The sequence below is a fragment of the Haliotis asinina genome, chromosome 1 (assembly GCF_037392515.1).
Source record: "Haliotis asinina isolate JCU_RB_2024 chromosome 1, JCU_Hal_asi_v2, whole genome shotgun sequence".
Taxonomy (NCBI): Eukaryota; Metazoa; Mollusca; class Gastropoda; order Lepetellida; family Haliotidae; genus Haliotis; species Haliotis asinina.
In genome coordinates, this window is record NC_090280.1 from 29,073,666 (window position 1) to 29,101,315 (window position 27,650).

The window sequence follows — 27,650 nt, forward strand, 5'->3', positions numbered from 1 at the left end:
AATGACAACTAACAGTGTTAAAAAGGTCCTTGATAGATTTGAAATTGAAAAATCTATCCCTTGTGGTGGAGAATTCAACACAGTCAAGCAGAATATGCTTGACCGTGACTCTCTCATTACAAGGGATGCAAAAGGTACACATGAGTATGTCTAGTGTGGCCAATACGACTTCGACGTAAAATAACCTCTTCAAATCTGGACTGACAACCCAAGTGGGTATAACCAATGTAAGGTTTTATCTCATGTAATTTATTGATACCCACTTGCATCAGATCACGGATATAAGATCTAATGGTGGCTTTGAAATCACTCTAAGGAACAAGAAGTGGTGTCACAGATTTGTTGAGTGCTACTTCAGCAGGAAGGTCGGCCAGTGTGTTACCAGAAATACCTACATGGCTGGGTAACCAACAGAAGACGATGTCGTATTGGCCAGTAGCAAGATCATTATACAATTCAATAATTTCAATTTTAAGTGGATGTTTGCAAGAAATATTTTTAATAGCCTGAAGGCAAGAAAGACAATCGGAATAGATTATATATTGTTTACGTTTCGGGTGTCTTTGAATATATTTGAGAGCTGTTAATATGGCATTAGCTTCTGCTGTAAAAATAGAACTATTATCTGGTAATCTACAAGATATTGTTCTGGATCCAATGACAGTGGCACAAGTCACTGCGCCACCGTTCTTGGACCCATCTGTAAATAAGGGTTTCTAATTGCTATATTTATGTTTTAATTGATGATATTCTTGTTTATATTGTAAGTCATTTGTTTCTGAATTTGTAAATGATGTTAATGTCACGTCAACTTGTGACCTAACCAATTGCCAAGGAGGAGAAGAAAGAAGACGGGAAGGCGATATACTTTCCAGCTCAATACCGGCAGAAGAAATAAATGGTTTAATTCTGTGGCCAAGAGGTGAAACAAGAGAAGACTTTCTGTTATACAAATTCTCATAAAGGGGATTAAACACACAGTTATAGGCAGGGTTAGAGTCATTAGAATATAATTTAGTAATGTATTGTAAAGACAATTTTATACGACGTTGAGTAAGAGATGGTTCATCGGCCTCAGCGTAGAGACTATCAATAGGTGAAGTTGTGAAAGACCCAAGAAAAAGTCTTAAGCCTTGATGGTGGACAGAATCAAGAAGTTTAAGGTTGCTTTTGCAGGCTCCACCATATACGATTGAGCCATAATCGAGTTTCGAACGTACGAGTGACCGATATAGGTGTAAGAGGGTTGCTTGATCCCCTCCCCACTTTGAGTTGGAAACAACTTTCAACAAGTCAAGAGCCTTCAGGCCTTTACTGTTAAGGGACTTAATATGAGGCAGAAATGTTAAATGGGAGTCAAAGATTAGGCCCAAGAACTTGGCCTCCTTTACAACTTTGATGGGAGTGCCATCTAGAGATAGTTCAGGGTCCTTATGTGGTGTATATTTTCTGCAAAAATGTATACAATTAGTTTTGGATTTAGCCGTGAATTTAAAGCCGTTTTCAAGAAACCATTTATTTATTTTGTTTAAACAAAGCTGCAGTTGCCGTTCAATAGTATGCATATTTTTACCTCGGCAAGAAATATTAAAATCATCCGCAAATAACGATCCATCAATTGAATCGTTTAAAACTTTTGATAAACTATTTATCTTGATGCTAAAAAGTGTGACAGAATACTGCCTTGTGGAACACCCTGATCCTGATTGGAATGATCAGACAGGGTAGAACCCACTCGAACTTGAAACTGTCTGTTATTTAAAAAGTTGGCAATAAACTGAGGCAAACGATCTCGCAAGCCGAAGTCATGTGAGTCTTTTAAAATACCATATTTCCAGGTTGTGTCATGTGCTTTTTCGAGATGAAAAAAGATAGACACAGCATGTTGTTTATTAATTAGTGCATTTTTAACAAATGATTCTAAACGCACTAAGTGATCGACAGTACTTCTGTTTTTACGGAAACCACATTGTATATCAGTTATAAGGTTATTTGTTTCCAAGTACCAAACAAGTCGATTATTTATCATGCGTTCCATGGTCTTGCAAACACAGCTAGTTAATGAAATCGGTCGATAATTGGATGGATCCGTATGATGACGTCCAGGTTTAGGTACTACTATGGCGTCACGCCATGATGAAGGAAAGTTACCCGATGTCCAAATGTCATCAGAAATATTTAGGAGAGTTTCTATGCAGGATTCTGGTAAGTGCTTCAAGAGTTGATAATGTATGTTATCAGCTCCTGTAGCAGTATCATGAGCTTGATCAAGTGCAGTATAGAGCTCATGAATAGAATAAGTTTCATTATAATCTTCCCCATTATCTGAGTTGAAATTAATAGTTTTCTTTTCTTGTTGTTTTGATCCTGCTGGAATTTAGGTAAATAATTAGAAGAGGAAGAGTGTTTAGCAAGGGTTTCACCCAGTTTATTTGCGATATCTGATTTATCGGCAAGTACTTGATCTCCATGTTTAAGATGATTGACACTAGATTTAGTACCTTTACCTTTAATTTTCTGGACCATATTCCATACCTTGGACATAGGTGTCCGAGAATTTATTTTAGATACATAATTTTGCCAAGATTGGCGTTTGTTCTGTTTAAATGTACGCCGTGCTTTATGCATTTAAAATTTTAAATTTATTCAAATTATGCACCATAGGATGGCGACGGAAATAATGTTCTGCCTTTTTCCTTGCCTTCCTAGCTTGTTTGCAGTCATCGTTGAACCATGGTTTTCTTATGTGTGGAACTGCAGAGGACTTTGGTATACACTCATTAGCTATGGAGTTCAACTCATCAGAAAAACATTTAATAGCATCAGGAACGTCAATAAACCGTTCAGGTTTAAGTTTTTCAGCACACAGTGTTTCATATAAAGTCCAGTTAGCCTTTTCAAAATTCCGCCTTGATGATGGAGGAACATCAGATGGAGTTACAGCTTTTAATATAGTAGGAAAATGGTCACTTCCACAGAGGTCATCGTGGACTGACCATTCGAATTCATTAAGTAGTTCTGAATTTGTAAGTAGCAAGTCAAGAGCAGAATAGGTCCCTGTACCAGGGTATAAATACGTATTGGAGCCATCATTATAAATACATAAATCGTTGTCAGAACAGAAGTCCTCCAACAACTTACCTTTAGTGTTTGTAGTTACACTACCCCAAAGTGGGTTGTGGCCATTTAAATCTCCCATTATAATACAGGGCTTCGGGAGTTGGTCATATAGAGCTTGAAAATCGGTTTTAGCAAACGTCGAAGGCGGCGAAATATAAAGAGAGCATAGCGTAAACGCTACATGTAACGTAATTCTCACAGCAACAGCCTGAATCTTAGTATTAAGTGAAACAGGGCTTTAAATAACGTTTTTTTGTCTGACTAGAATGGATGATCCTCCAGTGGCCCTATCACCCGGAGGTGCAAAACAATGATATGCATTAAAATGACGAAAGTCAAATGTATCTGTTTGTTTTAAATATGTCTCTTGGAGACATATCGCTGAAGGTGAAAAATATTGGACTAATAGCTGTAATTCACGTAAATTATTCCTCAATCCTCTGCAGTTCCACTGTACAATATTATTAGAATAAACTATCTTTTAGGGGGATTTATTGGGGATCTACACCGCACCCTTTTGGAGGGCGACAAGCTATGTGCCCTAGAATGGACGTTTTCAGAAACGTCCATGTCTTCAAATGACCCATATTTATTAAACAACTGAATTTTGTTTTGTGACCCTTTCGGGGCTCTGCCACTTAGTTTTTGCAAAGGATCTGGCCTTTTAGGTTTAGTTTTAACGGCTTCCGAAGATTTTGGAGTTGACTGAGAAGATGCCTCATGATCAGAGGATGCTGCTGATTGGATTTGAGACGAATGTGACTTTGGCATTTGGGTAGATATTGTAGGTGAAGTAATCAGAGGAGCTTCTGATGTAATCCACGTCAAGTCAGTTTGACAGCTTGTGGTTGATTTTGTTATACTTGTTTCCGACGGTGTTTTAGTTATAGAAGCATAGCTTTCTGTAGGTTCAGAACTTTGGACCAGTTTTTGGCATCTGCAAAACTAATGTTTCGGGTGAATTTTAGTTTGTTGATCTCCATGTGATACTTCCAGACAGGACATTCTTTAGAAAAGGATGAATGGGCACCAGTGCAGTTTGTACATTTCTTAACGTTACTGTCACAATCTTCTGTTGTATGTGTCTTTTCATCACAGTGAGCACAAACAACAGACAATGTGCAGTTATTAACCCCATGGCCGAATATTTGGCATTTGAAACATCTACGAGGGTTTGGAATGTACATTTCAACGTTGCCAGTTACAGTATCCTGCTTTCAGTGATTTTGGAACATTTGGAGAAGAGAAAGAAAACAAATATGTGTTTGTGTTGACAGTAGCATCCTTTCTACGGGTTGTAAAACGTTTGACAAAAAGGACACCTTGCTCCTTCATCTCTGAGGCGATGTCAAGTTCTGACATGTCAGCAAACAAACGTTCACGGTCCCTGACAATTCCTTTACTCGTGTTAAGTGTTTTGTGAGCCGAGATCGTAACTGGAATGCCTACAAAAGATTTTGTGCTCATAAAATTGGTGGCTTGCTGCCTTTTTGCACACTCAACAAGAAGGGCACCGGAACGTAATCGCCTAATGTTTTTAACATCACCAGTGATGCCTTGTATACCTTTAGCTACGGCAAAAGGATTCAACTTTAAAGGGGTCTTGTCAATAGTCTCAACAACAAGAAAACGTGGCCAGTAATCAATTGAGTTGGGCAGTCTGTGGTCAGTTTCAACGGGATCAGTATCAAGTTGACGTTTGCTCTTTTTTTGAGGGGTTTCGGAAGCCATGTTTTGTTAGTTAGATTCCATCATCTGAGCTCCCCTCCCACCACGGAGTATCACAGGGACAGTGCTAAACGCAAGTGGGTCTCCGACTTGCAGCACCAAGGATACTCAGATGATATACTCTAGCGGAAGAATTATGAATAACTAATCCACCAGATTGGCCCATGAGCCACCGCCTTCTGGGCATAAGACTCTAGGCAAAATTCAAGTACATATTATCATATTGCAAAATCCAAATAATGTCACTGTAATAATAAGGCCAAGTCCGAAAATCAAACAATTCCAAATACAATTTATGCATTGACATATATATAGTCCATACACAGGGCTTGGCATGACCAGACGATTGGTTGAACCGGGCCCATTCAACCACCCGTCTAGGTGAAGTAAGGGTCTAAGGGGTATGTTGAGCAAAGGGAACACGATTACAGGCCCCCAGTGCCCTCAACCCCCAGACTCCCGTCCACCGACACAGGGCCGCAACCAACGGCAAACGGGTTGGTGGACCAAATTTCCCCCCGGGTCTACAACGGGGGTGTCGGCGAGCTCTTGGCGTTACCCAGCACACACCACGAAGAGGTGGCTCGCCACGGGTGCCGTTATGGTTAAGAATTTGCCATGACAAAACATGTAAGAAATCCCCTTTGAACTAGCAAAACAGAACGAAGACAAGTCTAAACTATTCAAATATTATTATTAGCAAAGAGAGCAAGTTATACAAAGCAGACGACAGGTTCACAATATCGATTTCAAATACAATGCAAATGCATTTGTGTCCATCGCACCTAAGCCTTTCTTTCCAGGTGGTTCTGAGGAGAGTTTTGTCTGTGAGAGTAAGTCTCCAGATTCTGTTTTTGCCCTTTTTGTATAAGGCTTCTGTGTCACTTATGGGAGATAATTCTACCCCATGGCCCGATATTATATTGAGGGAAACTGGAGCTCTTCAGTCCCTGATTTTGAAGAATATTTTGCCTTTTTATGATGAGTCTTCAGCTAACTCAGATGTTTTGCTTCAGGGTATAGGTGGCAATTCTTCTGTTCCTCTCTATTTTGTTAATTTGATCTCAGATCTGGTGAGGTGAAAGTTGGTGTTCTTGACGCTCTCCAAGTTCGTGGTGTCGATTTGTTGATCGGTAATGATCATATGGGGGCCAAAGTTGGCGCTGATCCTATTGCTGGAGAGTTCATTTAGTACAGAAAAGTTGGAGGGTGAATTTCCGGGTATTTTTCGTTCTTGTGCAGTGACTCGTTCAGTATCGAAAGGCATTTCTTCCAAGGCTTCTTCACAGAATGATACCATTTATGATTTATTTGTCAGGTACTTTGATGGATCATTCTTTGTGTGAGGTGGAGACAGATGACTTACCTTAAAAGAGTAGTAGCTCTTAAGGACTTCTTGATAAGTCAGATAGTTCGTCAGGTGGTGAACACATTCTTTCCAGAGAGCCGCTTATTAGTGCACGGGGTGAGGATGTTGAAGTGCAGAAGCTGGCTAGTAAGGCTGTTTCTGTTGAGGAGATCAGCAAGGTTCCAGTTTGTTATTACTACAAGGATGGAGTTTTGATGAGGAAATGTAGGTCGCCAGATGTTCCTGCAGAGGATGAATTGAAATTGTACCACCAAATTGTGGTACCGAACTTTTTTCGAAAACATGTACTTTCATTGGCACATGAAAGTGTTCACCACCAGACATTGGCACAAGTCCCATGGCAGGTCATTTGGGTGTAAACAAGACTTGTGAGAAAATTTTGGCACATTTTTTGGCCCAGTTTGAGATATGAAGTGGCTGAATTTTGTAAGCTGTCATGCATGCCAAATTGTTGGAAACCAAATCAGAACATTCATTCCGCTCCCTTGAAACCTATACCGGCTTTTGAGGAACCTTTTAGTAGAGTTAGTATTGATTGTGTTGGTCCACTACCTAAGACTAAGTCTGGTAATCAGTATTTACTCACAATCACGTCTGCGTCTACCAGATTTCCTGAAGCAATTCCGCTTCGTAGGATGGTTGCTCCTGTGATTGTCAAGGCTTTGATCAAGTTGATCAAGTTCACCTTAGTTGGTTTGCCAGATGTTTTTCAGTTTGATCAGATCTCAGATTTCATGTCTAAGGTGTTTCAGCAAGCTATGTACCAGTTAGGTATTAAGTAAGTTAAGTCTAGTGCTTATCAACCAGTGTCACAGAGAGCTTTAGAAAGATTTCATCAAACTTTGAAGAATATGATCAAGACTTATTGTTTTGAGACAGATAAGAGATGAGATTGGGATGAGGGTGTGCATTTGTTGTTGTTTGCTGTCAGAGAGTCAGGCCAGGAAAGTTTAGGGTTTAGTCCCTTTGAACTTGTATTTGGTCACAGTGTGCTTGGGCCACTAAAACACTTAAAAGAACAATGGCTCAATGACAGACCTGAGATCAATCTTTTAGACTATGTTTCTACATTTAGGGACATTATTAAAAGCAAGTGAATTGGCCAGAAGAAACTTAAAAGTGTCACAAGAAAAAAAGTCAAAAGAGAGAAATTTCACTTGTGGTGAGAAAGTGTTAGATTTGCTTCCCATTCCTGGTCAGCCACTGAGAGCAAGATACCAACGTCCATATGTTGTTGACAAAAAGGTTAGTGACACAGACTATGTCGTCTTGATGCCTGGTCGTCGTATACAGAACATGAACATGATTAAGAAATATCATGACAGGTTAGAAACCAATCATGTCAATTGAATTGCCACACTCTCCCCAGTTACTGATTGTGAAAATGTTGACAACATTGATGATTGTGTTAGCAATGTTAAGTTTGATGATAAGTTAGTGATAATGTTTCACCAAAGTTGAGAAATTCTGATGTGTTAGCTCACCTTGATGAGAAACTTTCTTTTCCTCAAGAGGGAGAGTGTTACGAGTGTGTATTTTCTGTATATTTTGTTATTAATTAAGTAATAATTATGATGGGTCACATTTCGTTTTAATAGATGATCCGCATTTTTAGGATTCTCGCAGCAGGCTTGTCCGGGAATTATCTGCCCTTGACCTCCTGTTTGTTTACTTCCGGGAGAATTATTCTAGGGCATTCTACAGTGTTGACGATGATCGTTTGTGGCCGAACTTTCGGGAAATGGCTAAATATATATAAATAGGCTAGTTTATGCGATCATACGGATCCGTCCAATTATCGTCCGATTTCGTTAACTAGCTGCGTTTGCAAGACCATGGAACGCATGATAAATAATCGACTAGTTTGGTATTTGGAAACTAATAACCTTATCACAGATATACAATGTGGTTTCCGGAAAAATAGAAGTACAATCGATCACTTAGTGCGTTTAGAATCATTTGTAAAAAACGCACTCATTAACAAACAACACGCTGTGTCTATCTTTTTTCATCTTGAAAAAGCATATGACACTACTTGGAAATATGGCATTTTACGAGATTTACATGACTTCGGTTTGCGAGGTCGTTTGCCTCAATTTATTGCCACGTTTTTAAATGACAGACAATTCCAGGTCCGTGTGGGTTCTACCCTGTCTGATCATTACAATCAAGATCAGGGTGTTCCACAAGGCAGTATGTTGTCTGTCACTCTTTTTAGCATCAAGATCAACAGTTTATCAAAAGTTTTAAACGATTCAATTGATGGATCCTTATTTGTGGATGATTTTAATATTTCTTGTCGTGGGAAAAATATGCATACCATTGAACGACAATTGCAGTTGTGTTTAAACAAGATTAATAACTGGTGTCTTGAAAACGGTTTTAAATTTTCTAAATCGAAAAATAACTGCATACATTTTTGTCGTAAATACAAACCACATAAAGACCCTGAACTATCTCTAGATGGGACGCCCATTAAAGTTGTGAAGGAAGCCAAATTCTTGGGTCTAATCTTTGATTCACATGTAACGTTTTAACCATATATTAAATCACTTGAAACGAAACGCCTGAAAGCTCTTGACTTGTTGAAAGTGGTTTTAAATTCAAAATGGGGAGGGAATCAAGCTACTCTTCTCCACCTGTATCGATCACTAGTTCGTTCGAAACTTGATTATGGCTCCATCGTCTATGGTGGAGTCTGCAAAAGCAATCTTAAACTTCTGGATCTTGTCCATCACCAAGGTCTAAGACTTTGTCTTGTGTCCTTCAGAACTTCACCTATTGACAGTCTTTACGCTGAGGCCGATGAAGCATCTCTTGCACAACGCCGTATCAAATTATCTTTACAATATAAAACAAAACTATACTCTAACGAATCTAACCCTGCATATAACTGTGTCTTCAATCCTCTTTATGAGGATTTGTATAACAAAAAGTCTTCTCTTGTTCCACCTCTTGGGCTCAGAATAAAGCCGTTTATTGCTGCTGCTGGTATTGAGCTGAACAATATAGCTCCTTTCCGTCTTCTTTCCTCTCCCCCTTGGCAGTTGGTCAGGCCACAGGTTGACCTAACATTAACTATATTTAAAAAATCAGAAACCAATGAATTACAGTATAAACAAGAATATAATCAATTGAAACATACATATAACAATTACAAATCCTTATTTACCTCCGCTGTCTGGGCAGACGCTCTAACCACTACGGAGGCGGTCAGAATTGCTTCAAACAAACGATAATATTTCCAAAGATAATGAAGGGACTTTTACGTGACTAAAAATAAAACAAAAAAATCTTGCTCTAACGACTTTCAAATCTCGTTATAACGACTTATGATGAATCGCATATGCTTCCGAATTGGGTCTCGTGGATATTCGCCCACCTCATAATAAATTTAAGGTCACAATATATGTCTTTGAATTGTTCATGACATTTTACAAAGATAACTTGCGTCATTTAACATGGATTAAAAAATGTCAAGGATAAGCACCTGTTATGAAAACTGGAACACTCTGTCGAGACACATTTCCTTATCATTGACTTGGCAGATCTCATACATGGTATTATTATGCTAAATATTACTTGACATCTGACACATGCAGATTTCAGCCATGAATCAAACATATATAAGCCAATGTTTGTCAACAAATTTATCAGAATTCCACTGCAGAATGATCCTACTGGTCCTATGCACATTGCTACTGTGCAGGGCGGCGTTCTCTGACACAACCGTCACAATCTACAACGAGTGGCTCGCCCAGGGTGGACGTGTCAGTTACGAACCTGAAAGGTGGAACAAGATCAATGGGCTCTCCCAGCTGAACCTAATTCCAAAATTGAAAGCCATCGGAACATCTCCCGGACGGTGGGTGAACAGGGACCTGAGAGCTAGTCTCTTTCCAAACGTACGTATGCCAAAAATTTGGTTGGTTGTTTTGTTGTTTAATCCGCACTCATCATATTCCAGGTATATGTCTATAAATAGTCGAATCTGGACCATTACAAATCCAGTGATCACCATTACGAGGATCGATCTAAGCACATGGGATACGATGACGCGTGTTAATGAAGACAGCAAGCCTGGCCACCAGATTGTGTTAGTGGCCTATTGTGAAAAACTATAGGTTGCCGAAAATCCATTCTGTCCCTGATCTTCCCGGGTAGCGCAGAAAGAAGATTACACCTTGAAACTATTTTAAGAAAGTGTATGACTCACGTATAATATTGATACATAATGCAATGGGCCGAATTTCTTCTAACACTGAAATTGTACGGATGGCGTTGAGAAGACATCTATACGTATTTCAAAAAGCAGATCGTTGAGTATACTGCTGTGTTGTGACTCCTGGTGTGTAACTCCTTGTTCCTGCGTTCACTGATATGTTTAAGCAGGGTCATACATTTCTCACATCAGGTAATTGCAATACAAAACTTTTATGTGTATTGTGTGTGTCATAGCAATGTGTTGTGAAATTGTAATATATGCAGGAATATTATCACAATGTATACTCCAGAACGTATTCTTCCTTGGAGAAAGACCGTGAAGATCAGGGTTAGGATTGGCCTTCAGTAACTGATTCTTGTCGAAAGAGGCGACTAACGGGATCAAGTGGTCAGGTTCGTTACATTGGTTGCCCACTGTCATCGGATCCCAATTGCGTAGATCGATGCTCACGATGTTAATCACTGAATTGTATGGCCCAGGCACAAAATACTTACAGATCGCCGCCATATAGTTGGAACATCGCACAATGCTGCTACTACTACTACTCAGGACGTATCTGTACAATGTGTAACACTTTTATTCTTCCACGGAGAAACTTGCAAATCCATACTAAGTTATTGTTCTTTATTCAGTGGCCAGAAAACCCTCGTCGTCATGGGTACCCCAACCCAAAGTATCTCCAGGATCATGCACTCCAGTCCAAGACATGGGCGTGGTACATGCAACAAATGCAAAACTATGGGGATGCCAAGATCGAAAACATCGTGTGGAACATAGAAGGTTGCCTAAGTCGTCTAATTGTTCGAACGTTTTAATGAAAAGACCTGCAGAGCTGGGGCAGTTGTCCTAGTGCTAATGATTATATTCGAGAGTTATTGCATTCAATAAAGCTTCCATTGCTTCATGATCCCAATCATATTTAACTCATAACCCCATTTTCTGTAGAATAAGTATGATCACGCCAACATGTTAATATTTGCCACTTCTCCTAATCTCAAACATCCATTCTGCATTAAGCCTTAAAGGCTGTGATGTAACCCCTACTCGATTAAAATGCTTGACTTTGTTTTCGCATTGCACATATTTCTTTTTACAGGTATGCACTGGCCAACCTGGATAGACAGATCTAAACATCAAGGTAAATTCCCCAACAACGTTGACGCTGCATCAGAGTTTGTCGCACTGATGGTTCAAAGTGCCAAGGACTACACGGGGGGACGTATTCCCAAAATATTTGAAGTCATCAATGAACCTGATTGGGTCGAAAGAATCATTGACCCACAAACAAATATAGACTTCCACAGGTCCGTCGCCGACAAACTAAAATCGCGAATTGGAATGAAGGTTTGCGGACCGTCGTACACCAGTATGATTTTAAGACAAGCAGATGAAAATAACTTCAGCAACTGGAAGAAAACTGCAAAGTTTCTCGACATGGCTCTCGACCATTTGGACTTTTTCTCTTTCCATTCATACAACTATCTGCGTATATCGGGTAATAAAAACTCCTATTTTGGCATCAACGAAGCCCGTCTAGTTGCTTCTCTCGACATGGTGGAAAATTATTCTCATATCAAGAAAGGAAAAAATATACAGTTAATTAACACTGAATTTGGGTTAGGTAACATGTTTGGAGTTGCTGCCGATTTTGAAGATGGTTTGACCGACTTTCACACCATTTACCAACCAAATGGCTTCATGTTTACCTTCCTTAACATGAGAGAGTTCATTGACAGAGTTACCGTCTTTCTCCTTTCAAACGAACAATTCCCGGGTCATACCACCCTTCGAAATTCCTTATTTACCATTGATGGCCACCCTCTGGAGATGACAAAATTCTTCCTGTTTTGGAAAAACTTTGTTCAAGATCAGAAGTTCCTTCGAGTCTCAAGTCAATACAATGGACAGGAGAGGATAGTTTCACCACTTGCCCTAGCAAATCCTCGGACCAAAGAGCTGGTAGTTCTGCTCCACAACTATGGCAACAAATTTGAGAATGTTCAATTGGTCTTCCCCAACAATTGGCTCGATCCTTCAACAGGCGAAGAAACATGTGTTCTGTTTAACAATAGTAAACCAGTTATGAATGCTGACTACAAATTTGACCGGCATAAACTCCAGGGCACCGTTGGTCTCCCAGCAACATCAACCTGCTTCTACAAGTTTAAAACCAACTACAACTTCAACGGAGTACGCACAGACAACGAGAACACTTTCTACGGCAGGAACATGGTGATACCAGTCACAAACGGACGTGCTCAGACAACTATCGCTGTACCCAGCTCAGGGTACCATACAGCTCGCCTTAGAGTGGGAATTACCCGAGCCAAGAATGCCAATACCAAACCCAAGTCAGTTGTGTTCAATGGCCAGACGCTGTCCTCAAGCTACCAACTGTTTGATGCTATGAGAATTGAAGGAAGAACAGCGTGGAACGTGTGGGAGTTCATGGTCCCTGCATCACAGGTTCGCGCATCAAACTCAGTCACTATGACCTTTGATGGAAACGGTGGTGACGTCACGTCTGTTGCACTCGTTGTTGGAAAACTTCAATAAATACCAATATATTTTGAAAATACCGTGTTTGTACTGAATCTGGGCTGTTTATGGGGGTAATGTGGTCAGTGATGGTGGCATGGTAGTGGATACTCTATTGCATATTCACATGACATTCTTGATAATGAAAGGAACTCGAAAATGGTATGCATTTGTTACATGTTTGCTGCAGTTGAGCTGATGAAATTGCATTTATTTCTTCGGATGTCTGTACATAATCGAGTGAGCAACGCCGTGACCATCTATCTAAGCAACTGGGATGCGATGACATGCGCGAACCAAGACAGTAAGCCTGACCTCCTGATCCATTTACTCACCTCTTAAGACAAGCATGGGTTACTGAAAGTCATTTCTAATCCGGGTTTTCCTCCCACGCTATCATTGAGTGGTGCACGTTGCTCTCCCTTAGAACCACAGGTGACTGGATATTCTTAATATGGAATCTTTAGGTCTGATATGTGGTGATGTGAGTGTTGATAGAAAAAGTGAAGACAAACTTCTCACCCCACAAACATATCCAGGTACATCTCCGGTTACGCCTACATTACATTGAGGGTTATTTCTTCAAAATGACCAACCATGGTGTGTTTTTGTAAATTTGATGTTGGTAAGTTTCAACACCGTATCTAACCCCCGTCCGCCACAGTTTGCGGTAGAATCCTAGATTAAAAACGGCCGTGAGAAGACTCATCATGGCAGTCTTGAATGTCATGGCCCTGGTGTGTCACCCTACCCAGCGTCAACCCTCAGCTCATGTCACTCGATTGACACAATCTGAAGATACTACTTACAGGTGCGCCAGCAGTGCACTTCAGATGCAAAAATGCAGAATCGACTTTGTGTTGCGATATCTTTGCTTAGGTATCTAAGGAAACGTTCAGAGTCATGTACCCAATAATTCTCATAAGGACTACGCTGAAAGATTACCAAAAGATCTGATAATGTTCCCGTATGTGTCCAGTTGCAGTTACTGTTGATCACTGGATTTTCGGGCCCTGACTCGTTTATTACAGACTCCCGATATAAAGAGTGAGGCGTAAAACTAAACTCGCTCACTTTTTATTGTTGCTTAGGAGTTGAACGGACTATCGAATTAGTATTTTTCAACGAATGAGGGTTGAAGTAAACATGTCCCGTCGTGACTGTCAAACGCACCACATTGACAAACAATATATTTTCCTGACAAGCACCTTAGGAATGAAACCATGCAAACTCGGACTTTCACTCGGACACCTCATTTCACTTCTAGTAGTTCGAAGTGAATATCACATTTTCTCATCGACATAATCACATCATATAATTATATTATACATATAAAAAGGGACAGAAAAAGCGACTTCTGGTTTTCAAAAATAAACGTTACATAAAGCTTGGAAAAAAATGATCAATAGTTGAATATTTTGACAGGAAACCGACTTGGAATTCTGACGTAAGGTCAGTAATATTTAACCTGTAACCTAAATGCATTCGTATGTGTAAGTGTCCAAGTACATTTATCACACGTGTACCTGGGGGAATCTTACTACCTAAACTGCCTTTAATAATGGCAATATCATACCAAACTAGTGTTGTCAATCCTAATTGCGTATTTCGATGTTCATGCTGTTGATCACTAAGTGAGTGAGTGAGTTAAAATTTAACGTCACTTGATCACTAAGTTGGCTGCCCAATACAATAGAGTCTGCAGCCACACAGCAGCCTGAAACTAATCTCCGTCACTCCTTTAGAATGTTGGAGAGATCTCCAAGAGGTTATACTGTTTTGTAACGATTTTTTGTTGTTCTGAATGACAACAAACTCACATAATTTCGAGTCTGGTCTCCTTCACTTCAAGTTCAGGTGAGTATACCAGTGTACGATCATTTTCTGCTTGAATGTTACTGAACGTAACTGCGCACAGCTGGTGCCTATGGAGGATGCCTATTTCAAACCCAAAGGTTTTATGTAGATGATAGTCAATGAGTTAGTCCAGCATTTTGTTTCTCCACAACTTTCTTTTTGACGTTTTGATTTGTATCCACTTTCATTAACAGAATGGATCCTGAATCCTTAAATAACGTTTGTCATGCAGGGTAACAGTGTGCAAAGTCGAAACTAATTAAATTATTTGACAGAGATGAACTTGAACTTATGGAAAACTTATGGAAAAAAATCCGTAAATTCTTTTTAATCCACGTCATGTAAATTCCTCCTGTCTAAAATACCTCATGTGAATATAACAGGCCCTTATCCTTGATGGTGTTTAGGATAACTGTTGTTACGAGCGTGTGTTTTTTTTTCTAATTTGTGTAATCATTGAATAGGTGATAGGTATTATGGGTCAAAATTTCGTAACAGGTATGTCCAATTTCAACAATATTTTAGTGGCACACCTTCTTAGATAGCGTTTCAGAGTTGCTCCCCTTGATCCAATCTTACCTTATCTTATCTGTCTTATCTGTTGTGACTGGTGGTAATCACAAGGCCAATCGAGCAGATTCTGAAAGAATACTGATACAGCTACGCTTTGTTTACGAATCTGAGTTAATATGTGTAAAGGCAGTGTTGACGGGCCCACAGACAGACAAACACTCGGAATTATACTTGAGTTGTGTACACCTGCCTACCACGATCGTCTGACTGGTAAAGCATCTGACGCACGTTCAAGATTGGCACTTCGTGCCTGACTGCTTCTGTGTAAACAACCTTCATTTAGTATATCAGGTGTCACTGTAAATGCCAAGACTGTGAGTTAATATTTGATGTTTTTGATCCATTACCTTAGACTCAATGCAACTAGTGCTTAATTGTGACTTGAGAAAACTGGAAATTGACAGGAAAATGGAACTGAAAAGCTTGAAAACACTTCACCCTCAAATTCTTCCTTTTTGGTCATTGCAATGCACGATACCCCCTTTTGTACCCCCTTTTCATGAGAAAGAAGTAGACAGGTATTTTCTACATTTTTAAAACGTTGATAAAAACCTCAAGTGGCCTACGGGTTCATGGACTATGCTACTGCAATTTGTTTTGAAGGGTAAGGCTCAGCATGCTTATTCATCCTTGTCGACACAGAAAAGCTCAGACTCTGGTCTTGTCAAGAGAACACTTTTCAAAGGTTCTGTTACGATTAATAATTTTCCGTGACAAAAGGTATAAGAAATCCCCCCCAGAACCAGCAAAATATAGCACAGACAAGTCTAAAGTAATATGTATTGACCAAAGAGCAAGATACAAATATTCACAATAGAGGTTTCTTGAACAATGCAGCAGAATCAAATCTAAGGCAATGGATCACAAATATAATATCAACTCACCAAAGTCTTGGTTTTCATTGAAACCGTTATGCGAAATGTTACAGCGAGCTTTACGATTGTCGGTTGAACGTTGACAAAGAGGCAGCCAGATGGATATAGGCCGAATAATGATACACCTCAAGGAAAATTCTCCGTGTGTGTATGGTCAACACAGTAACCAGCCTTATATATACACAGTCACTTATTCTTTAGTATTCCAGCGTTGTATGGAATCTTCGCGATTGGTTTGTGTTTAGCAATAGTAAAAACACCCCAAAGGGAGGCAACTCTAAAGCGCTACCTTAAAGGCGTGCCGTTAAAACACTATTACAGATGCGAAACGTGACCCATAATAACTATCACTATAAACTCTAACCATTGTGACCCAATAATTACTATAGCTTAACCAACAATAATACAAACTGCAGAAAATACACCCTCGTAACACGTATGAATTTGTGCCTGAAGCATATGTTCAGAGGTTCAGAAATGCTCATGAAAGAGGACTCTTATACCTTAACGCTGTAAGCATTAAAAACACTGTTTTTTTCTGGTTCTTGTGGTTATGCTACCCTAACAGTTTCTGTTTTACCGGAATATTTATGGAAATAAATGGGCATTAGCTCTGTTTTTAGAATAATATTATTACTGCTTATCATGAACACTTCCAATGACATTTTATACAAGCAGACAATATTTTAGACACGTGACACAATATTTCAGTGAGTGAGTGAGTTAATATTTAACGTCACATCGGCAATGTTTCAGCCATATCGTGACGAGAACATTTTATTCTGAAATGAAATATATGTACAGTATAAAAACCTTTCAACGAAGGACAGTAAAACAACTAGAATATTACACTTTGAATTAACACTAGCGTGGAAAGTCAAAACTAACATCACTATTTGGACAATACAATGTAAACTCATACAGTTTAACTATAGATGAGAATACAATATAAAAATAGGCTGTAGATTGCCAACAACTGAAGGTAGATCACCATACTAGGGACCATGGGGACTTACAGTGCCTTTGCTACCTGCATGGACCCTAGTTGGATTTACATCATCCCTTCAGCCGTTAGCAATTTAGACACATCTAGCCAAAAATTAAAAGTACACATATATACTACGACTAAGAACAGTGGAAAGTTTAAATTGACTGTGAATGCTTTTGGATTTGCGTACCCTCTCAGGAGGACAATAATTTTACAATACTTCAACCCCCCTTTGAGGGTACAGTCACCAACAATTTAAGTTACTAATCCAAACTTCCAATAATTAAAATACATCTATTAATACAAGTTTTCACAATTCAACCGAAAAATCAATTTCTTTTAAAAATCCAATAATTAAATGAGACCTAACGCTGGTAAAAACATCCTTAATTGTTTTAACTGTATAATACTTATACCTTGTGATGGCACAATATTTCAGACCAAAGTTGCAGTTTCAGAAATAGATTTTCTGTTTGCAAAAACAGTGTAATATGTTCGACAACGTACACATCTCAATGGGCACCAGTCACATTCTTCTTGCTAGTCTGATTCCATATGCATATACGTTATTAAATGGTATCTCGTCTCGGCACATATATAGCCGGAAATTGTTAAATTAAGTTACGTGATCTGTCTGCGTCAATGGTCAAGAACGATCAAGGAAATAATTCCTTTCCATTGATTTACTCGCCCAGATTTCAGATGGAGGAGGCTACTTCTGCTGCTTCATGCATGCAAAGTCAGAGGGACACAGGTCTCATTACAAGACTGTAGTACAAGAAGAATGACGACAAACAGCCATCTTTCTCATTATGTCCAATGATATTCCAAAAGCTTCTGTCTCCAGTTTTAACATATCAAAACTTTTGAGGTATACTCAAACATACTTTATAAGCATTTCCAAAAGCGCTATGTGACTTATGCTCAGAGGTAAATTGGTCAAGGTTACAACATTCCAAGTGTCAGTAATGCCTATGATTATGGGACATATGATGAGGACAGTACATTTAGGCTCAGTCTAGCAGTGTAATGGATAATTCTGACTTTACTTAAACTGTTGTTGAGGATTTCCAATTGCTGACCACCTTGCCACTTTTTATCTCGCATCACAAATTATTACTTTGTGATTTCAATTTTCCTTGAGATAGCTCAAAGTGAGTGAGTGAGTTGTGGTTTATCTCGGTAGTCTCACATCGGCAAAAGTCCAGCCATATCGTAACGAGAACTATTATGTTTACACATAATAAGCAATGGTAAATTATATAAACCCCTCAATGAAGGACTGTAAAATAAGCGGATTATCACTGACAGCTGGTAATTACATCCAATACAGTTTAACTATAGATGAGAATACAATATGAAAATAGGCTGTAGATTGCCAGCAACTGAAGACAGATCACCATACTAGGGACCATGCGGACTTACAGTACATTCGCATCCTGCAAGGCTTTAACAAATATTGGTTATGTTACTGTTCTTTGATAGAATGACTTCATAAATTTATACATGAACTAAATGTATTGATTTGTCGCGTCACAATATGGTTGTAATATTGCCGATGTTACAGTAAAGTTTAAGCAGGTCACAATCTGGGGATACTTCATGGAGGTGTGCCAACTGCTACTTCGTTATCAATTACATGAATAAACCCATCCCTAATGTGTAAAAGGCTCGCACACAGATTACCAACTAGCCAAGGCCGTACTTTCCAGGTGCTACCGTTCACACAAGGATCACACCGACCTTACAAACAAACCGACAGTAGCTGAATCCGTTTAGTTATCGTTTTGCTTAATGAGGCTTTGTGTTTGTGGGTGTTCCACCCGGACTCTCTCCATTTACACCCATGAAGATCTGGGTAAGAATCGATCTTCAGTAACCCATGTTTGTCACAAGAGGCGACTGTCGGGGCCGGGTGGTCAGGTTCACTGACTTTTTGACACATAGTATCCCAATTCCATGGACCGATGCTCGTGATGCTGATGACTGGAATGTCTGGTACAGATTTGATATGCTATTGACCGCCCCCACATAGCAAGAATATTGCCGTGTGCCGCATAAAACTAAATGCAGTCACTCTTGTCATTTACAATGATGGATGGCTCCATTGTTAACAGAGTAGTACGTTCGAGATCCAACAGACCATATCCATCTGTCCTTTCTAGATACGTCCCCATTTGTGTTTGACTCTATGACCTAACTTGACTTCCTTCTTATGTGTTTCTGTACGAGTCAGAATTTATTGACTTTTTTCTGAAGACAGAAAATGGCCATGGGACTTTGCTAATGCAGTTTTCCTTGGACAGTAGGTAGAGTAGTGGCTGATATCTTGCAATACAGATGAAACCAGCAACGTCTTTTATAATCCGCCCAAATATGGGTTTGATCCTATGAGCCTAATTGTTCTTCTTTCACATTTGTACTGGTACGAGTGAGAATGTAGTCTCTGGTGGAATGTCATCGGACACTCTTATGTAGTTGTGTGATACACTTATGTCTGATACTGCGCAATAAAGGTGAACGTGTTAATTCCCCTCAACTGATTTATCATCCTTGGATATCATGTTACTGCATCAGTCCTCTTCCCTATATCCAGACAATCGTCTACAGTCACATCAAAGAAATGGTAAGTCAACAGATAACCAGTTGACCTTCAGATGTATATCGACAATACGTGCTCATTATACATCCCTGACTTTTATTCATTCGGTGACAAATGCGTTCGGCCCATATATCGGCATTCTAGGTAGCTGACGTATGTTTCAGTTCAAATAAAAAGCAAACTGATTCAATATCACTTGATAGGGACGTTATTATCACGGTCGTTGTATCGGTTTGACACATTAAGAAATCCATCAGGCAAATGACCAGTGCTGTGGCTGTGGATCTGACGTTCCATACAATTATTAGCATTCACTCTAATCTGTTCAGGCAAGGATAACAATTGATAAGTGCTGAACAAAAAAGATTTCAGACAAAATAAATCCGCGGCCTCTCTCTACTGAGCATTGTCGGCAAAGTGTCCTCCCGAGCCTCCGTCATCTGCCTTCAAAGCCTAGCTTCACGCGTCTATCCCGAGTTGCAATGCGGCTTCAGAGGTGGGTGGTCTACCGTGGACATGATCTTCTCCCTCCGTCAGCTGTAGAAGAAGTATCGTTAGAAGCAGCAGTCACTATTCCTCGCTATTTGTGGACCTGACCAAAGCCTTCAACCTGGTCAGCAGAAGCGGGCTCTTCCAGATCCTCCTGAAGATCGGCTGTCCCAAAGAACCCAATCATCACCTCCTTTCACCAGGACATGCAGAGCACGGCCTCAATGGGGCGACCTCCGACTATTTTCCATTCAGCAGTGGAGTGAAGAAGGGGTGCGTCTTAGCCCCCACCTTGCTCGGGATCTTCTTCTTGATACTCCCCCCAGTATGCTTTTGCCGACAGCGACAAGGGCGTGTACATATTAGACAGGAGGGCAAGCTCTACAACATCGCTAGAATCCGCACCAAGAACAAGACCTACGAGATCCTGTGCGTGAGCTCCCGTTCGCAGGCGACGCTGCTCTAACATCTCATAACAGCACCTTGTCGACAAGCTGTCGACGATAACTTCCCTTTAACGGGTCTAAATTGGGTTAACTGAAATACATCACAAGAAGGATTCCTGTTTGAGTTTCTTATTGCATTTTCAAAACCCCAAATATATTATTCATAATAGTGTTCAGTCACAAGTAAAAGCGAAAAAAAAAAACATCTGCCGTTTTCAATTGAAAATATACTCTCCAAACAAGTAGGGGAACTGTACTTTCAATGTACGATTGTCGAATTTGGGAGATATATGGGATGGAATCAATGTTGATAGAATAATCATGGAGGTTTTGAGAATACATTACCACATATTATATTATGTACATGTTCTATAGGCCTGTGGCCTCTTCGATACGAAATAAAGACTGATTGATTGATAGAAAGAGAATTATCTCGACTGAATACGGGCTTCTTCAGTAATCTTGACTTGGATGGGCATTACGTACATGGTCATTTTTCACATGTATTGGGTAATGTATGCAACAAGACGTGATTAGTTAATCCAATCAGAATGTTGGAATTCTAGTGAGTGAGTGAGTTATTAGAGGCGAGAAATGCCATAAGATAAACTGTTAATGATAACGATAACGATGTTTACTTGAAATTATAATTAACAAACCAGAAATGTAGTTATTGGTATCAGCAACGAGCATAGTGCAATGCGAAAACATAACGCGTGTCATATTTCTTTTATATGCTTTAGATGTTCTTTTCATTTCTTCTCAAATCTGAAACCAACTAATTTCACAACTTTCAACACACCCATTGGTTGACGTCAAACATGGCGGAGAGATATTGGATCTTCATTCTCTCTCCGTTATAGATAACACGCTGCATAGGTAACATGTCAACCGTCACATGGTGCTTCACATGCATATGTCAGCCTTGAAAAACATTTAAAAGCCCATATGGCTCACTTGAAAAGCCGTTGTCTCACAGAACAATGTTGCTTCGGGTTCTGTGTTCCATGCTTCTCTGCGGAGCGGCGTTGTCTGACACAACTGTGACTATTTACAACGAATGGCTCTCCCAGGGCGGACGTTTCCATTTTGACGTTGGAAGATGGAACAAAATTAATGGTCTCACCCAACAGAGCCTCATTCCAAAGATGAAATCCTTCAGAACGATTCCAGGCCGTTGGGTGAATAGAGATCTGAGAGGCGATCTCTTTCCAAAGGTACGTATAAAGTAAATTACAGCTTCTGTGCAGTCAAGCGATATTGTTCTGTCCAAATATGATGACGGAGTCAATCGTTTGTAAGGAGGCGTATTCCTTCATATCTGAAAGTGAAGGGGGGTGGGGTGAGGGGAGAGAGGCTAATGTTTAAGGCGTTCCCTCATGCTGAAGACCCGGGTGCGATTCCCCACTCCTCGCATGTGCGATGTCTTTTCTGGGGTCCCCGACGTGATAATGCTGGAACATTGCTAAATCACTCATATCTTAAAAAGGCGGTTAGATAGCCTAGTCGTTAGAGCGTTCGCTCGTCACGCCGAAGACCCGAGTTCGATTCCCTACATTGGTACAATGTGTGAAGCCCATTTTCTGGTGTCCCCAACAGTCAAGTCCCTGGAATATTGCTAAAAGCGGTGTAAAACTAAAATCACTCACTCACTCATACCTTAAAATTGTAAGATACAGGTACACTCAGGTGCCAAAATAAAGTTCACAAGATGGCCGCCACACCATTTCTAACCTGTATCTTGCACAACATTTTGAATCATTTTTTGTGAAAAAAATACAAACTGGCTTACCTTATATTGTCTCAGTATTTGGTAATGCATCCATTAGCTTGCATAACATGCCTCATTCTCTTTGGTAGACTGTTATACAGTGACTGTATGTAGGCTGGTGTCAGGGAGGTCCAAATGTTCAACACACAGTCAATTAAATCTTGCTTTGTTTTGATGAGATGCAAGTCTTTCTGAAGTTTGACTTTGATTGTTCTCCAAACGTTTTCTATAATATTACAGTCTGGTGATTGTGGTGGCCAACTCATGGTATTGATACCATTTCCCTGCTTCCAATTTGTTGTCTGCTTTGACACATGGACTGGGCAATTGTCCTCTTGAAAAATATAACCTCTCTCTTGTGGTACTTTTGCAATAACTGGCCAAAGATTACTGTCTAATATTTCTATATATTTTGTAGAGTTTATGTGACCATCAACTGGCACCAGTGTCCCTACACCGTCAAAACAAATGCACCCCCAAAACATCACACTAATCTGAGGGGGTTTCCTGTCATTGTAGATTCCAAGACACCTAGGTTTCCATTTTTCCTGATTAGTGCGCCAGACAAAAACCTTTCGGGCCTTACCTATAATGACTTGTGTTTCATCTGAAAAAATTACTTTCCACCAGTCTTGATTCACTTTCCAGTGCAGATGAGAACGTGCAAAAGCTCGTCTTTTAAACCTGTTTACTGCAGACACTGTTGTTTTCTTCTTTACAACCCTCCTAAAATATCCATTTTCATGTAAACGACGCTGTATTGTTCTCTTGGATAGCTGAACAGTGGCATTTTCATTAAAAATTGCTGAAATGTCACTTAAAGATTTCCTTCTGTTAATTTTCACAATCCTCATCAGTGAGCGCACATGCCTTTCTGTTGACTTTCTCTTCCTCTTCTTTTAGGATTTTCCTTATCTTCTCCTTGTCTCACTTTCCTCAAATATTTACAGATGGTGAACCTGTTTATCCCTGTTATCTGTCCTATTTTGCAGCCACTTTTTCCTTCTTTGGATAGTCTTAATATCAATTCTTTCTGATACTCTGTCAAACATTTGCCTCTGGCCCCCATCTTGTTCTGAGCAGACGACTTCCTGTGACAGTGAGAGTTATTCCCCTTTGTTTACATTTCCTGACAGGTGAACACCAAGACATGCACCCTGTGAAATTTGATCCCCCACTTTTGCCTATGAGTTAAGAAATCTTATTTTGAATCAAGAGGTATACTCCATGACGCAATACAGCAACCATTTTGTGAACTCTATTATGGCACATGAGTGTAGATTAGATACAGGAAGACGTACGTTTGTATTGTCAGGGTAGTTATCGCTGTATACAGTTCAACTGCACAGGGATAGAATGTACCATTCACCGTAAACCTCCGTTACAACTGTTTCTTGATTTTGGTCTGGTTAATGGTGTAACTTAGCAGCGTTGTGGATGTGAATGTAACTGAGTGGTGATGATGAGGATGATGAAAACTGTCGGTGTTGTCAGTGTTTGCCGAGCTGGTATCAATCACAAGTTACATGTAGGATATTCGTAAAGAGCTCTACAAGGGACATTACTCTATGGGGCGAGTGACTGAGTTAATATTTAACGTCACATCGGCAATATCTCGGCCATATCGTGACAAAAACAATTTACATGAGAAAAATGGAAACAATTTGAAGAATATAACCTGTCATGGAAGGACAGTAAAAACACTGGACTACCATGGATATGGACATAAAAAGTAGCATATAAGCCTAATTGTAATTAAAGAAGACAATACAATATAAAACCCGGTCTATAGATTACCAACGACTGAAGGTAGATCACCATACTAGAGAACATGGGAACTTACAGTACCTTTCCTACGCGAATGGACTTCGCTGGATTTACACCATCCCTTTAGCCACTGGTGATAAAAGTCGTTGCGTTTTCATTGCATCATAGTATATGATCTAAGTGTAGCTTAATAATCTGGGTATGGAATAACTAGTGGTGTCACAGATTTGTTGAGTGCTGCCTTAGCAGCAAGATCGGCTATTGTGATGATGATGATGATGATGATGATGATGATGATGATGATGATGGTGATGATGGTAGTGCCCTTGGGTCGTCTTGTACAGACATATTTTGAACTGGTTCTTGACTATATGCTAGTCACCTGAAAATTGCAGATCAAATAACTGCATTGCCAAAGTGAATTCCACGGGCACACATGTTCGGCAAGATAAGTTAATTTCTAACATGAAACTATTTGTATAGCGTGACAACAAATATTGTCTTAAAAGGAAACTTCACATATACAATAAACATATTTATATATAACAAATCTATGAATGTAATGAGCGTACGCAAAACAGAAATAGGCAATAAACTTACGTCCATAAATCGCACGGATTCGTCTTTCGTCACTGAACTAATCCTGTTCCGTTGTGTCTGGTTCCAGCGCAGTTGCCGTTGTGCACAACGTAGCCATTCATATAACTGTGTTTAAATCGATCCAAAACAAGAACGTCGGCCACGAAGATGAGCAGGGAGGGAGCGGTTGCTCTGGTCTGGGCTGAGACACGACCTCTGAACAGCACGCTACTGGTTGATTTTACTGTCGTAAAACAGTAAAAACTTAGTAAATGCTACAACCGAATTTTCGGCATTTAATCGTCATCCATGGCCGTTTGAACCTGTGGCGTTTGATGCAAAAGCGCCACATTCAGCTTCTAGTATTGTTGTCCTCTTTTCAGTGGCCCGAAAGCTCTAGTCGTCATGGGTATCCAGATCCCAGCTATCTCCAAGACCATACAATGCAGGCAAAGACGTTCGCAACGTATATGCTGCAACTGAAGAACTACGGGAATTACATTGACGATATGGTCTGGAACATAGAAGGTTTGAGATGACATAAATCATTTCGAGACGTTTATGGGCTAATTGTGATCTGAAGAGCAGATATGGATCAATGTTTCGAATTAAGATAATAAGGCTTGAATTATTGCACCAGGGTTTGCTTATGGAAATCCCATTTGAGCCCAAATTTCTTTCGGACATAAGTTTATATTTGACAAGTTACAGACATTTACATCTACGTCTATCCCCTCTCGTATTCAGGCAAAGGGTAGTTTAATCTAAAATTTGTCTTACTGGCAAGGGCGGTTGAGTAGAGATTGACGCTTAGTTAAGACTCATCACGTGGAAGAATCATGTTCGATTCTCCGCATGGGTAGAGTTAGTGAATTCCACTTTTGGTTTTCCACGTGATTTTCCTGAAAATATTGCAAAAATATTGTAAAACTAAACTCACTCACTAACGGACTGGGACGGTTGTTTGTTTGCAGGTCTTCACTGGCCCAGCTGGATAGATAAGTCTAAGCATGAGGATAAATTTCCCAACAACATTGACGCTGCATCAGAATTTGTGTCCCTAATGATTCAGAGTGCCAAAGACTACACAGGAGGACACCTTCCCTCTATCTTTGAAGCTCTCAATGAACCTGATTGGGTCGAAAAGTACATTCCACCCCAAACGTGTGTCGAGTTCCATAAGGCAGTCGCCGACAAGGTGAAAAGGAAGTTTGGAATCAAAGTCAGCGGACCATCATACACTAGCATGGCCTTGAGACAAGCAGATGAAAATGATTTCGCCTTCTGGAAGAGAACTCAAAACTTTCTGGACATGTCTCTTGATCACTTGGACTTTTTCTCTTTCCATTCCTACAACTATCTGCAGGATAAAACAGGTAAAAGCTACATGGGCATCAACGAAGCTCGTCTGTTTGCTTCTCTTGACATGGTGGAGAATTATGCTCATATCAAGAAAGGGAAAAGTGTTCAGTTAGTTAACACTGAATTTGGATTAGGTTTAGATAACCTCCAAGGCGTTGGCCCAGACTTTGAAAATGGAATGACGGATTTCCAGACAATTTATCAAGCAAACGGGTTCTTGTGTTCTTTCTTTAACCTGCGAGAGGTTATGGACAGAGCGACAATCTTTCTTCTCTCTAATGAACAATACCCAGGTCATACTTCCCTCCGAAATTCCTTATTTACGATTGATGGTCATGCCCTCAACGTGACAAAATACTTCACCTTTTGGAAAAACCTTGAGTATGATCACAGGTTTCTTCGATTCTCAAGTGAATTCGATGGGAAGGAGAGAACAGTTTCAGCACATGCCCTTGCAAACCCTCATACCAAAGAGTTGGTAGTACTTCTCCACAACTTTATCAATAAATTTCAGAATGTGAGACTGGACTTCCCCAATAACTGGATCGACCCGTCGACAGGCGAGGAAACATGTGTTGTGATGGAAAATGGTTATCCAACTCTAAATGAGGGTTACAAATTTGACAGGCATAAACTTCAAAACACTGTTGGACTCCCAGCAACATCAACGTGCTTTTACAAGTTTAAAACCAACTACAACTTCAACGGAATACGCACAGACAACCAGAACACATACTATGGGAGGAACATGGTTATCCCAATCACCAATGGACGTGCACAGACGACCATCAATGTACCGAGCTCTGGCTATCATGAAGGTCATCTTAGAGTGGGCATTAGTCGAGCCAAGAATGCCAATACCAAACCGAAATCCGTCGTGTTCAATGGTGAGACGTTGACTTCAAGTTACATGCTGTATGACGCGATGGGCACGCTAGGGAAAACAAAGTGGCACGTGTGGGAGTTCGCGGTCCCTCCGTCAAAAATCCGCACATCCAACTCGGTGACCTTAACCTTTGATGGAAACGGTGGACACGTAACCTCCGTTGGACTCGCTGCTGGAAAACTTCAGTAATTAAATTATCTTTAAAAATATTTGTATTGTTTTGATTCCATTCCCGCATCAGGAATGAAATGCAACGAGACGGTGATGGAATTAGAGATACAGATCCTAGAGGCACATTACAACACTTAGTACGTTTCAAGTGGTCATATATAATCGACAGGATTAGAATTATCAGCTATTTTTGCGGTGTTATTGAAAAACATTCTCGCACACATGCTTCGGCAACGGGTCCACATCAGAGTTCTCAGTGTGCAATTTAACAATGTTTAGAGGACATAAATAAACTGATGAATTA

At 40.0% G+C, this 27,650-nt stretch overlaps 2 protein-coding genes across 2 annotated transcripts; both read left to right on the plus strand.

Moving 5' to 3' along the window:
• The first annotated feature begins 9,739 nt into the window (after positions 1-9,739).
• Positions 9,740-13,018, plus strand: LOC137290220 (beta-porphyranase A-like). Its single transcript, XM_067820965.1, has 3 exons — positions 9,740-10,122; positions 11,075-11,222; positions 11,539-13,018. Exons 1-3 carry the CDS (start codon positions 9,814-9,816, stop codon positions 12,996-12,998), a joined length of 1,917 nt encoding a protein of 638 aa, XP_067677066.1. The 5' UTR covers positions 9,740-9,813; the 3' UTR covers positions 12,999-13,018.
• An 8,637-nt stretch (positions 13,019-21,655) lies between these two features.
• Positions 21,656-27,382, plus strand: LOC137290228 (uncharacterized). The gene is made up of 3 exons (XM_067820978.1): positions 21,656-22,027; positions 25,311-25,455; positions 25,902-27,382. Exons 1-3 carry the CDS (start codon positions 21,794-21,796, stop codon positions 27,362-27,364), a joined length of 1,842 nt encoding a protein of 613 aa, XP_067677079.1. The 5' UTR covers positions 21,656-21,793; the 3' UTR covers positions 27,365-27,382.
• Positions 27,383-27,650: the final 268 nt, after the last annotated feature.